Source organism: Dreissena polymorpha, chromosome 1 (assembly GCF_020536995.1).
Source record: "Dreissena polymorpha isolate Duluth1 chromosome 1, UMN_Dpol_1.0, whole genome shotgun sequence".
Taxonomy (NCBI): domain Eukaryota; kingdom Metazoa; phylum Mollusca; class Bivalvia; order Myida; family Dreissenidae; genus Dreissena; species Dreissena polymorpha.
Window position 1 is genome coordinate 42,109,099 of NC_068355.1, and position 15,433 is coordinate 42,124,531.

The 15,433-nt window shown below is 34.5% G+C and overlaps 1 protein-coding gene across 8 annotated transcripts in view; it reads right to left on the reverse strand.

The window, feature by feature from the left end:
* Positions 1–15,433, reverse strand: part of LOC127878034 (protein MON2 homolog) — a 450,013-nt gene that overhangs the window by 26,826 nt on the left and 407,754 nt on the right. For all 8 annotated transcript variants that reach the window (XM_052424435.1, XM_052424430.1, XM_052424454.1 and 5 more), the window contains 2 exons: positions 14,916–15,059; positions 12,477–12,605 (listed from right to left, as the gene is read on the reverse strand). In XM_052424435.1, the coding sequence (XP_052280395.1) occupies positions 12,477–12,605; positions 14,916–15,059 (273 nt within the window). The remainder of the gene's footprint in view (positions 1–12,476; positions 12,606–14,915; positions 15,060–15,433) is intronic.

Here is a 15,433-nt window from a genome sequence, read left to right on the forward strand (position 1 = left end):
TTCCAATTCATTCCATGAAATATGTATGAAAGTAGATTAATCACTGAAAGTGTTTTTTTTATAGACTTTATAGAATATGATGTGCTACATTATTTTTTTATGAAATTGCACTTGAAATATACTTGGGTCAGGTTTTACACAATTTAATAATTATCTTAGGCAAAAATGTTATTTAAATTACACTTCTCGATGTCCACTCAACATGTTTAAAAGTTACATAGATACAAATTATGCGATAAACACAAGTCAACTTAGTGGTTCACTTGCAACTCGCTCTATTTGCAAGTTACAACTTGAGAAAGACAACTGCTGTCCACTCCAAACACAGAATCTTTATCGCATTGTTGATAAGATAATAAACTTTGACCACGATTTCAGTCAACCATTTAAACTCTGTGATAAACACTTATTACTGTAAAAACTTGTCCCTCGGTTGTTTTTGTTTGCTATACAATGCTGTAAATAAATATATATAGATGAACTTCTTGGACTGTTTGTCCCGGAAAACAACCATGAAAATTGTGTAGGAAAGCTAATTAAATTCTTTTTCATGTTTCACCATGCCAATTTTAATTTCTTTGTGATTTTTCCATGTCATGGGAGTTGAAATCTTTAAGAGGCAGAGGTAACAAAGTTATCATGTAACATTGTAGCAGTGATTTTTTTCGTTCAAATTCAGGGAATATGGCCCCATTCCCGATTGTAAATAAAACACGTATATATTTTCCTCTGAAGGTACCTAAAAATTCTCAAATTAAAGTTTGTTTTTTTAAATAATTTTTGTTAGAGCTAAACATTTAGGTCATCTCCCATCCAGCTCTATAATTGACCTTTAGTAAATAATTATTATTGAAAACCCTTTGAAAACTCTATGGCATTATCTTTCAGCAAACAAATGAAATCATAGTAATTTACAAATATAGATCCATATAATAATATAAAAGAACAAGGGACAAAAATGTAACAAAAACAGGTTTTCAATTTGAAAAAAAAAGTCTGATAAAGGGAGACAACTCAAAATGTGCATTGTTACTGATTGTTCATAGTTACCCCCCTTGTTTCAAAATCTATCTATTTTTAGTTGTGGCTACCTTGACCATGGAGATATTGATAGAATTATTTCGCGCGACACACCGTCCAATGATGGTGAACAAATGTGTCAAATGATTTTAAAATCTCACAAGGAATGACATATTTATGGCCCGGACAAGCTCATTTATGGCCAATTTTGACCTTTGAATTCAAATTGTGACCTTGACCTTGGAGATTTTGACGTAATTCTTTCGCGTGACACACTGTCTAATGATGGTGAACAAATGTGCCATATGATTTTAAAATCTCACAATGAACAACAAAGTTATTGCCCGGACAAGCTTGTTCCGCCCGCCCGCTGACATTCGCCAATCTAATAACCAGTTTTTTCCTTGGTAAAACCTGGTTAAAAACATGATAAAATAGTGTCAAAAGCCCAATTATTATGGTCATGTCATTAATCTGAGAAGCTGAGGTCCAGACTTGAGTCTTTTACTGGTATGTTCATCTGGCACTGCTGGTTGCCTTCCAAACAGGTCATCGATCAAAGGGTACAAGTTACCTTTCCCCAAGCTTCCAGCATGAAGAATAAGAATCAGAAATATTAGATCTTATGTTGTCTATTTAAGGAGGAAACTGGCTGACTTATACATGTTTAATTTGTGTGATTGCTTTTTTGCAGTTTTTAGTGTATTCAAAAGCAGATCAGCAATATCACAGCATATTCAAAAGTAGTTCAGCAATATAGCAGCATATTCAAGAGAAGTTCAGCAATATCACAGCATATTCAACAGTAGTTCAGCAATATCACAGCATATTCAACAGTAGTTCAGCAATATCACAGCATATTCAACAGTAGTTCAGCAATATCACAGCATATTCAACAGTAGTTCAGCAATATCACAGCATATTTAACAGTAGTTCAGCAATATCACAGCATATTCAACAGTAGTTCAGCAATATCACAGCATATTCAACAGTAGTTCAGCAATATCACAGCATATTCAACAGTAGTTCAGCAATATCACAGCATATTCAACAGTAGTTCAGCAATATCACAGCATATTCAACAGTAGTTCAGCAATATCACAGCATATTCAACAGTAGTTCAGCAATATCACAGTGGTCAGTAAACCAGTACTCATTCCTTTCTTGGTTAAAGGTATAAATGCACAATTTACAGTTAAGAAAACTCCCCACTTTACTTCAGTTTTTACTTTAAAGTTTTAATTGGTATATTAATTCAGGTTCGCTTCAATTCTCACAAACAGCTGGATTGACAAGATGACATCAAAAACAAAATTACCATGTTTCTCTGATTTTAATCTCTTGATAACAGTATAGGTAAATATTTGAAGTAAACAGTGCAGTGTGACTCTACTATTGTGATGACCTTAAAATAGCTTATGCCTTTATCTTAAAATATCTTTTAATATAATGGATTTGGATTTATTAAAAGGATTGTACAAAAACAAGTCTTTTATTAAGCTCTTAAAGACGGCTTGGGTATAATAGATAACCCAATGATTGATTGCATAATAGTCTTAATTGAATCTGCTTTATACAATATTATACTCTTTTATTATGCACACATTGTCTCATTACTTAATTCCACACTTATTAAACATGTATTAAGTACATAACAATAGTGAAATTTTTATTAATAAATTTCATTTCAGAGGAAATCTGATTGATTAAACATGACTAGACAGGTCTTATAAAACAACAAAGATCTATATTTTGCTTTACAAGATTAAACAAGATGTGTTTGTGAAACACAATGTCCCCCTATATGATGTTTGACATTGAAGGATGACCTTGACCTTGTGAAGATTGACCTTGACCTTTCACCACTCAAAATGTGAAGCTCCATGAGATGCACATGCATGCCAAATATCAAGTTGCTATCTTCAATATTGCAAAAGTATTTATAAAAGAAGCAATTTGGGCCACATATATTTGACCTCTGACCTTGAAGAATGACCTTGACCTTGACCTTTCACCACTCAAAATGTGCAGCTCCATGAGATACACATGCATGCCAAATATCAAGTTGCTATATTCAATATTGCAAAAGTATTCTTAAAATGAGCGATTTTAGCCACATATATTTGACCTCTGACCTTGAAGGATGACCTTGACCTTGACTTTTCACCACTCAAAATGTGCAGCTTCATGAGATACACATGCATGCCGAATATGAAGTTGCTATCTTCAATATAGAAACAGTTATTGCAAAATGTTAAAGTTGGCGCAAACAGACCAACAGACCAACAGACAGACAGGGCAAAAACAATATGTCCCCCACTACTTTAGTGGGGGACATAAAAAAAACACTTTTACACTATTATGACAGTAAGTCAAGTTAATGAGATATTATTAAAGAAATCCACATGACCAGCATTGCAGCTGAAAATATCTTAATGACAGGCAAAAAGACACATGAGACATATTTTTTTTTTTAATATAATATAAATGACACTATTTAGCGTGTAAATTTTACTGAACATAAGTATTTATAGAAGGTTTTATATATTATTATAAGGAATCCACTTTGTAAAAACTTCGTTGCCCTATTCAAATTATTTATTGCATTACTGAAACTTTATAAAAGTGATTCAACCATTTGGTAAAAATATGATTTTCATGTTGATAGTTTTAATGTATGATTTTTGTGTGCATGCAAAAACCAAACTTTCGCTAATACCCTGGACATCCTTATGTCACAATTGTGAGATGTAAACAAATGCAGTTATAGTCGTAAATTATAGACATGGGCATATCCAATTTAGTTTTTAAATGCCTGATTTTTTTCAGATTTTTTTTCTGAAACTAAAATAAAGAGGATATCTCAATTGGTCATTACATTTTTTAGGCTTTTACAACTGAATAGTAACTGGGTCTTGTCTTGTAAGGCAAATAGCATAATTTACAGACTGATTGTTAGACCAATAAATAATTTGACGATAATGCAAATATACTGCACATACAACCAACAGTCCATTATTGGTTACCAATGTATTAGATAATTGGTACAGAAAAAGCTCTTTAAGTGATACAGGGCTCAAACAACTTACAAATCAACACACTTGTATTATTTATAACCATTTACAATATGCAATAGATTCTGCATATCTTAGTGTTTCATGTTGTTCTTGGTAACTAACCGTAGTTGTAGAGATGCACAGACAGGAAATACATTTATAATCACTTTTCACAACTGTCTTTATTAAACAAAAAAATAAGAGATCCATAAAATATGATAAACTTTTGCAAGCAAAATTATGCAGCAAGCAAAATTAATGCAGCAAAAATGTTACATATTAAAGTAAGGTCTATGCATTCAAGAACTGAAAAGATGCAAACAATAGCAAAAACAAACCCCTAAAATATAAACCATAATTGGATGCATTAGTCTTAAGACAAACATTGCCTAAATACCATTGAGCCTGTATAACAGACACAACTTTGGTTTGAGGATCTCTAGTTATTTTAGTGTTTAATTACATCTTGGAGAAAAGCTTATCTTACACACCAGCCCTTGAGACCTTTGATAAAGGGATTCATGGCAAATTGCACAGATTAATTGCTATCCCAGGGGTCCTTGTATCCAAATCTCTCGTCAACAGTCTTGGAACCTGGGTGGGCCTTTATGTTTATTAAGACTTGACTTTGGGTTAATATAGATAGCCTTGGGTTAATATTGCCATTTCCTGTTTGCTCTTCAGTTTGAAAGACAGTTATCTAGTCAGCAACATGGTTGATTTCACTGGTAGATTAATGAATAAAATGGTAAAGTATTTCTGGCTCTAAAGTCACAGCTTATGCAAAGAAGAATAGAGAACATCAAAACAAAACGGCAATGCCAAATAGGTGACCTTTAGTCACTTGACAAAACACACATATCCCCGTGCAAATGGCTACTGAAGTAGGATAATCTTCTGATAAAAAAATTGAACTCAGCAACAGTGTATTGAACATTGATTGTATTTTAAGGGGATAATGCTTAGCTTCCAAAACTTAAAAGAATGAGGGGTAAAGTTGACTATTTTAATTAAAAAACATACATGCCATACGTCCCGATCTCGGCGGGACAGTCCCGCTTTTGGGCCCTTTGTCCCGCCGTCCCGATATGAGACTATTTGTCCCGACATTCGTAAAAAACGATGTAAGGTCTATAGGTTCCCAATATAATTCGCTATTCAAGCTCTGTTTCGCTAACACTTACCCCCGCTAATCCCTTTATTGCCCCCAAATAACAATCCCATTCTACTTATTGTGTGTACCAGTGTTGTTTATGACACCTTATCAGCGATTTATCGGCTAATTATTGATTTCATCAGGCATTCACACCATGGTGGTCTTCAAGATAGTGGTCGCTTATTGCTATCGATAGTTGTATTATAATGAAATAAATGTTGAAAATGTGTTTATTTTTGTATTTGTTTGAAACGGTTTACAAAACAATTGTTTTGTAAAATTAACTCTACGTCATTAATGAGTCTTTTACATTCAATGTTTAGTTCATAAATAGCAGGATAATCCGAATGTGCAATATACCAAAATTGCAACAAACAGTCCAATAAGTGATACCCATCCTGTCTAGTGTAATTGGGTGTAATTGTTATAAAACAACGAGGTGCTATGCATGACAGCTTGACCCTACTCCAATTAAGCTAAAAACAACGAGGTGCTATGCATGACAGTTTGACCCTACTCCAATTAAACCGCGACAATTGACAAGTAACAAACTGCGCATGGATACATGCTTAAAAAAACATCGCAACAAACAGTAAAAGTGGTACCCATCTTGTCTTGTGTTATTGTAATAAAAACAACGTGTTGGTATTCATCACAGTTTGACACTACCCCAATACAGCGCCTGACAATTCACAATTCAGTTTAATCTGTGTATATAAGAAGAAAACAAAATATGATTATTAACATTAGAAAAAAAATAATTCGAGTAAAGCATCCATAGACTTCTTTTTTTATGAAAAAGAAAAAAATCCATAGACTTCTTTTGTCCTTTTGTTTTTGTTGGTGTAAAAACGGTTGAGGCGTTGTTGAGATTTAAAATGAACACAAAGACGGTTTGCTTCCACCAAAAACCTACCTCCGAAATGTGTACGGCCGCGCATTCCGTGTGTAACTGTTCGGTAGATAGTTTACTGTAACCTGTACTTTCAGTGTACTGGATAGCCTCCCCTGCGTTAATGTTTGCCATTGAAGTTAATATAATGAGTATTGTTTTCGTAATGTTCTAGATTTTGTACTCTAAAAAGATGAATATTATCCTCGTTGTTTGCTATTGTATTATTTTATAAAACTGTTATTGTTATGTTTTAGATTCCATGCTTCACATCAGATGTTTTATGTCTTGAATAAAAGTATCAAGAGTATTTGTTAGTACTATACTGACTACAGTAAAGGTGAAATGATAGATCGTTTTAGGTGTCCCGCTTTTTGGTCAAATGTCCCGACAATTTTTTATGTAATGTCCCGCTTTGGACCTAAAAAATTATGGCATGTATGTTAAAAAATGATTTTTATCCTGCTAATTTTCAAGTTAACAATGTTTAACAACAAATGTTTATTAAATGACTGGTAATCAAGGATGAACTGTTTTTATTGTGTAAGGTTGTGGTAGGGTTCCTTGCATGCTATAAGGTCTGAAATCTACCCAGATGGTCTCTGGGGACCTGACCTGTATGAGTTCTTAATGACGTGTGCTGTACAATTAGACCTTTGTTTATGTGCATTGAAATTTGATAAAGTGACTGATTTTATAAATTTGTAATATTTATATAATACATTTTCTTTAAACAAAAATTTTTACCTCTAGGAATAACAGTTGAAATTTAATAGCTTAGGGAAGGCAACCCAAGTTTATTTTGCATCAACCTGATACCATCTGAAATGAAATTTAATAGGAAATTAATGGCCTGGTGTGATTATTGGTTTGATGTATTTGAAAACATGTTTTCTGGTAAAACCAAAATAAACGAAAGCTGGTTTAACCCTTTCCCACTCGGAAGCAAAGTGAAAATGGCTATGTGCAAACAGCATAAAACCAGAACAGCCTGCAGTAACTCGCATACTACTGTTCAGGTTGTATGCTGTTTGCTGCTCATCAGTATCTAAGGGTAGGAAATAAGGCCTTTGAAACCTGAATATAATAAGAAAGGTCTTTAATTAATTGTAACTTTCTAAGGGACTACAAATGCGTCAAAATACGTATCTAAGCGGTAAAGGGTTAATGCATTCACTGTAAACACGAAGAATGAATGACCAGAATTTATGTATAATAAGTCCAATACAAAATGCACGGAATAACAGTAATACAATATTCAAATATATCGAGATGTTTCCAAATAAAACTTGACTTAAAATATACAATTTACATTACTAATAAAAAAAAAAAAATATTAACAATTCTTAGACTCAAATTGTATATATAATAATTTACTACCCATCTGTGTTCTTCCCACCCTTTCACCATCAGTGACTCATCAGCACTTTGTCACTCCTAAGTAAAGACTTCTCACCTACCAACTATCTCGGTGTCAAATCACCCACATCTCTACCGCAACCAACCACACAAAAACTCCTCCACATCTTTCACTTTTCTTGGCCTAATGAGACCAGGCTCTGACTTAAGGGTATAATAGGGCAACTGGGGTATAAATGTTGGAAGGTATGCAGTAATTACAATTTCATTTATATGACTTTGCAACACTTCAAGCCCATTTTTTCAGAGCCAGTGGTGAGAGGGGCAGATGGGTAATTGTGTTATAATGCCTGGTGGGTGTCAATCAAAACTCTGTGTGCACCTGCTTTCAGGTTAATTAGCCATATAGAAGTAAGGGGGTGAGGTAATGTTCACTTGTTTACAGAATCCTGCAGGGTTTTATCCAAAACTGCACACATTAAAGTGAACTGTAACAAAGTTGTTGGAATGCAATGCACAAAACATTGAATATCATGTAGAAGAATAAAGTTATACTTCTGAAAAATAAAGCTTTATACAAATGCAATAATGGTAGGTATATAAGACCTGAACATTGTCATTTCATAAAATATTTAATCAAACGAGTTAAAGAAATGTTACACATTGCCGGTTTAATAAATCATGGTATAAAATGACAACACGTTTCAGATCTTTTTATCATATGCTTTAGCAAAGAAAATTAATATTACCAATAAGGTAATGATAAAAGAAGGAAGTTGTTTACTTTGCTAGAAGTCACTTGACACTTGAATATAACTTCATCAAAAATACATAATGCAATTGGTCAGTCAAAAGAAAAATAGAGAACTTAAAGGTGCAAAAAGCTATATAGCACATGTCCTTATATTTAGAATGGGTATATGAAAAGAAAACAAGGTGTAGCATGAGATACCACATTTTCTAGTGAATAAGACACACATTTTTGAAACTTATCATATGCATAGAAAATTCGTTTTGTTTTTCTACACTCAACTTTTGTTCAATCACATTTATTTGAAGAAACATGTAAGGTACTTTCAGTAGGTAATATCATTGGCATAATCACATTCGGGATAATAGAGGATAATAGCAATTATTTTCTAAGAGAAGATGTAGAGGAAATAAAAAATGTCACACAGAGGTTTCTGTAGGATATCAAACACAGTTATTTCACTTAAGACATTTATTAACAATAGATGTGTTTGTCAGAAACACAATGTCCCCTATTGCACCACTTTGAAGCCATATATTTGATCTTTGACCTTGAAGGATGACCTTGACCTTTCACCACATAAAATGTGAAGCTCCATGAGATACAAATGCATGCCAAATATCAAGTTGCTATCTTCAATATTGCAAAAGTTATGGCCAATGTTTTCAGATGGATGCACAGACAGACAGAGAGACAGACAGACAAAGGGACTGACAGTACAACTGCTATATGCCACCCTACTTTAACCTTGACTTTAACCAGGTTAAAGTTTTGGGACAGAATGACAGACAGACAGAATGACAGACAGACAGGCCAAAAACTATATACCCCTGATTATTTAATCCGGGGCATAAAAACTGCTATTTTGTTTGACCATCATTTGATTGTCACCATATAAAGCAATTATTATGCATCAACTTTAAAATTAGAAGTATTCAGAATTCAAACTAAGCTAGTTTTTTCCTTCGGAAAACCTGGTTAACAAGGGACAAAATTGTCACAAAACCAGGTTTTCATTGTGAAAAAAAATCTGATAAAGGGAGACAACTCAAACTGAACTTTTGAAATGAACAAACAAAATTAACCCCCTTTGTAAGTTTGTTTTAAAATAAATCTATTTTTAGTCGTGGGGACCTTGACATTGGAGATATTGACGTGATTCTTTCGTGCGACACACCGTCCCATGATGGTGAACAAATGTGCCAAATGATTTTAAAATCTCATAATGAATGAAATAGTTATAGCCCAGACAAGCTCATTTATGGCTATTTTTTTACCTTTGAACTCAAAGTGTGACCTTGACCTTGGAGATATTGACGTAATTTTTTCGCGCGACACACCATCTAATGATGGTTAACAAATGTGCCAAATGATTTTAAAATCTCACAATGAACGACAAAGTTATGGCCCGGAAAAGCTTGTTCCGCCCGCCCGCCAGCCAGCCAGCCAGCCCGCCCGCATTCGCCAATCTAATAGCCAGTTTTTTCCTTCAGAAAACCTGGTTAACAAGGGACAAAATTGTCACAAAACCAGGTTTTCATTGTGAAAAAAAATCTGATAAAGGGAGACAACTCAAACTGAACTTTTGAAATGAACAAACAAAATTAACCCCCTTTGTAAGTTTGTTTTAAAATAAATCTATTTTTAGTCGTGGCGACCTTGACATTAGAGATATTGACGTGATTCTTTCGTGCGACACACCGTCCCATGATGGTGAACAAATGTGCCAAATGATTTTAAAATCTCATAATGAATGACATAGTTATAGCCCAGACAAGCTCATTTATGGCTATTTTTTACCTTTGAACTCAAAGTGTGACCTTGACCTTGGAGATATTGACGTAATTTTTTCGCGTGACACACCGTCTAATGATGGTTAACAAATGTGCCAAATGATTTTAAAATCTCACAATGAACGACAAAGTTATGGCCCGGACAAGCTTGTTCCGCCCGCCCGCAAGCCCACCAGCCAGCCCGCCCGCATTCGCCAATCTAATAACCAGTTTTTTCCTTCGGAAAACCTGGTTAAAAACCTGGTTAATAAAAACCTGGTTAATAATTATGACATTCACATGGTACCACTCATTATATGAAATACCAATGCATCAATGTCAATAGCTTTTTAAAGTATGTTATGCAGAAAACTGTTTTATTTAAGACCATCAAAATTTATCTATAATTTAATCTCAAGGTAGACAACTCATATACATGCCGGTGTGATCAACACAAATATCTCCCTTTCTTTTTTACATGGGAGTTTACACAAGGTAATGATATTTTACAGCAAATATACATAGACACAGCCAGTTCATGTGACAAAGATCATTGAGCTGGAAAGTAAGAACTTTTCTTTTTTTCCGTTCCCCTTTACCTATAAAATTAGATATTTTGACGCATTTGTAGTCCCTTAGAAAGTTAAATTTAATTAAAGACCTTTCTTACTAGATTCAAGTTTTTATGCTTCATTTCCAACCCATAGATACTGATGAGCAGCAAACAGCATAAAACCTGAACAGACTGCGAGTTACTCACAGGCTGTTCTGGTTTTATGCTGTTTGAACATAGCCAATTTAACTTTGCTTTTGAGTGGGAAAGGTTACACATAACAGTAATTCCTTGGTGAACCTCAATGCGTTCTCTGCAAACAGATCCAGACAAGAATATCAAAACACCTGATCTCAAATGGAAACATGCCCTCCAGTAAAGCAAGATGATTTTCTCAGAGTTTATCTCAATAAATTAGTGTGATGCAATCTTGTTCACATAGTTGTTTCTACACCATGGTTAGTTATCAATATTAAGTCGAGGTAAATTCTTTTATTACCTTTTTCCGCGTTAGCTGTATTAAGCCAGCTTTTCACCTTTACCTGACCTTTGTAAGTGTCCAATAAAATTCAAATAAAATTTCCCGCGGCTAGGTACGAATGAATACACTTCATTTATTCCATTGGCTGATTTGAGTATACCATCAGAACATTGGAAACATATCCGCGTCTTTGTAACACTGTTTTACTGCATGAAACAATTTTATCTCTAATGAAAAGGCTTAATAGATAGAACAGTTTAACACTCAATTCTCGACATCAATACAGTTTGTGCGTGCATCTTTTATTTTCAGAGAATTACCAGCGCAAAAGCGTTTATACTTAAAGGCTATATTCTCATATTTAGTACTTACTTCCATATTCCTGTCAACATGTTAACATGTAAAAGTATAAAGAGCAGTGGAAGCGAGGCCTCACTTTAATGTATTGCATTTCAACCCGCGAGGTATCGGGTCAATTCGCGGTTAGTGTGTGAATGTCAGAGTTTATATACAGGTCATCACCGGAGTTCACGGCCAGTAAAATAATCTTTATATAATAAAGACGCTATCCATGAACTAGGTGACCTGGAATGTTCTTAAGACCAGAAATATGTTAAATGAAGATATTCAGCAATATAATTATGGTATGTCAATAATAGATTCTAAATGTGTTTTCAACAATACAATGATAAATACTATTTTTGATTAATTAAACAATAATTATTCCACCATATTGACTTATGTATTAAGCATGAGCGCGATGATTCTCGATACTGTTAATAATCGAACCAAATAGCAATGCCCGACAAACCACTAAAACAGGTTTGTTCGAAGAACGCGCCTATAAATATGGATACTTCGGGTGTGGCGGGTTGACTCATATGTTTTAATTTCACTTCCATTCTTCTTTTGGTATTCTGTTTTGTATCTATAGGTTTATGACCAGCAATATGTAATAATGTAAAATAAGCCGCGAAAACTCCGCGTAACATCCAGTACTGCGTGTGATGCAGCTAAGAGCTGCACAGAAAAAGACATTCGCTATCCTTCATCTCATTCGTTGAACTATCAACGCCGTATATCTTTTTTAAAGATATTTCTTGTTATGCATACAATTCAATACCTGACCTTTTTGTTTGAAGTAAAAATCCTGAAATCTAGAGTTCTGATAATTGTAAGATTTATTTGTTGTATCATATTAACATAAACATAATATCTAAGTGTTTGGATTTTGATGTTGTATAATTGATTTAACAAGAACAGATATTTATTTATAATTACATTGAGTTATAATCAAATGCAATTAAAACGAATCACACACTTAAGATGTAAATATATTTACAGTTAAAATCACTTTTCACTTAAACTGGTACAGAAAATAAATGCTATCATTTGATAAAACATACATGGAGTTGAAAGCTACTCCTAGTTCTTACCTTGATGATGTTCTGCAGGACATGGGCCTGTATAACAGTAGGATGGCTAGCCGTTGCCAGGTACATGTCCACTATCAACTTGACGCAGCGCTCCGCAAATGGCACAAAGTTCATCGTTACCCAGTCAACCTTAGATGGGAAACAGGTTGAAAAAGAAGTATGTTAGGAAAAACAAAACAAATAAATAAGAAACAAAAAATAACAATATACGGATTCAATTGAATGCTTTATGGGTGAGATCGCAGGGCACTTCAGTGACCCAGTCCAATTTTTGGTACTTATTATCTTTTAGAGTTGTTTTTCAAATTGCTTAATTTGCATTATTAATTAACAGAACAAGTTTATTCTCAATCTGTAAAAGAGTGGGATTACCCCACTTCCCATGTATTGACACAGACAAATTCTGCCAAGACTTGTTGCATCCAAAATTCGTTTTTGCCAAAACTTGTCACAGCAATTTTTTTCTTTATTTGCATCTACACATTTAATTGACTTGCATCTACATAATTAAAGCATTCAACTGTAAAGGTTTTAGCAAGATAAATCCTTTAAATTAACAGGAGTTGAAAACACAAAATTTTGGGACCATATTTTCATTAGTGGAAAAACAGACAAATGGCCATAGTTTTGCTAAAACTCGTCACAGCCAAAAAAATCTTAATGAGAGATGTGTTTGTCAGAAACACAATGCCCCCTACTGCGCCGCTTTGATTATATTTTTTTGTATTATCGGTATATCCCTTTAAAAAATATTACTTCCCTTGTAAAAATGATCTGTACTTGCCAAATGATAAATATAAATGATCTCCCTTTAAAGCTTGTTACTTCCCTTGGATTTGTTTTTATTTTTACCTTTGACCTTGAAGGATGACCCTGACCTTGACCTTTCACCACTCAAAATGTGCAGATTCATGAGATACACATGCATGCCAAATATCAAGTTGCTATCTTCAATATTGCAAAAGTTATTGGCAATGTTAAAGTTTTCGGACAGACAGACAGACAGACAGACAGACAGACAGACGGACAGACAGACGGACGGACTGACGGACAGTTCAACTGCTATATGCCACCCTACAGGGGGCATACAAATAATCAAAACATTAGGGTAAGTCAACTGGTACATACAAGTAACATTATGAGCAAGATCCATCAAGTAATTAAAGGAGAGTGGCAATACACAAGCTTCATGACGTACAGACATGTGGAATACTAAATCACCCCCTTGAGGGCAAAATTACCTTAGTCAAGAAACATTATGTTCATTGAATAATATTCATAAAAGCTACTTGATGATTTTTTTTACATATAAAGACCAAAATATAACATAATTATCAAGATTCCAGGCGTTTTGACAAACATGTGCCATAGTTGTTTTTTTCTTCTCCAAAATGTTATTGGTACCGGCCCCACAACTACAAATGTTCTCAATTTTAACATAGTCTGAGCTTAATGCAACTAACCAATTCCGATACTTGTCATATTTGAGTATAGATTTCCATTTGTTGAATATTTGAGACTAATTTAAGATTTACCGTAAGAATGCTTGTAATTGGTGAACCTGTACCTAAAACTAATGAGCCTCATGCACTCTTGGAAAACAGTGCATATATGCATGTGTGTAAAATGTTGTCTATCATTTGCCTCGGCACTTTCCGTCTAAACTGGATTTTGGCTAGGAAGAGACCTCCATTAAACAAACAAGGATATCAGTAAAACTGATGGATGCTCCCCAATGATGCTCTGTCGATATATGGTGTGGAAAAAAGTGTGACCTTGAGAAAATCTATTATAATCCTCGGTGACCTTGACCCCAGTGAGGTCAAACCTCATCAAAAGGTAGAGGTCCATGGAAGGTACCTACATGCCAAATATGGAAGAGATCGGTAAAATATTGAAGGCACATCAGAAACTGTAACAAAAGTGTGACGGAAAATCTATTATTAGCCTCGGTGACCATGACCTTGACCCCAGTGACATCAAACCTCATCAATAGGTAGAGGTCCATGCAAGGTACCTACATGCCAAATATGTAAGAGAACGGTAAAATATTGAAGGCGCTATGAGAAACTGTAACAAAAGTGTGGCTGAAAATCTATTATTAGCCTCGGTGACCTTGACCCCAGTGACCTCAAACCGCATCAAAAGGTAGAGGTCCATGCAGGGTACCTACATGCCAAATATGGAAGAGATTGGTAAAGTATTGAAGGCGCTATGAGAAACTGTAACAAAAGTGTGACAGAAGTAAGGAAGTAAGTAAGGAACCCCAAACTGGCAACTATATGCTCCCCAAATGTACATATATGGGGAGCATAAAAAAACATAACAGTTGAAAGTGTTGTCCCACATAAGCCTGTGCAGACTACACAGGCTATCATGGATGACACTTTACACATATGCATTAAGCCCTGTTTCTCAAGAACATGACTATGTTCTTACTGTTGGTCCTCGGACAGAGCCGATGTGCTTGGTTTCAATCTTCCCAAACTTTGGCACCCGTATTCCGTAGTCCACATACGTCATCAGCTGGTCAAAGATGTCCGGGTACATGTTATGCATAGTGTCCGACCCTGCTTTTACAGTCTGAAATCAAAGGTCTACAGGTATTCATTCTGTCAAGTTAAACATAGTGTAAGTCTAAAAATGAATGTCATAGGAACAGTTCCAAGGCAGAAGGCTAGACTATTCTTCAGTTTCTATTGTGTTATGTACCTTATCTGTCAGTGAGTTCACATGGTGACCCTCAAAACACATTGAAAGTTTTATTTAAATGTTTTGCTATTTACAGTTTTGATACATGTAAATCTGAAAAAGTAAAAAGATGTAAAAGTAAGATGCTAATTTTGACTTTCTGTACAGTTCATCTAAACTTAAACGTTGGACTTAATCCAGGGAAACATACAATTACATTAATTAAAAAAATGCATTTTAATAATGAGTGTATTAATACATATACT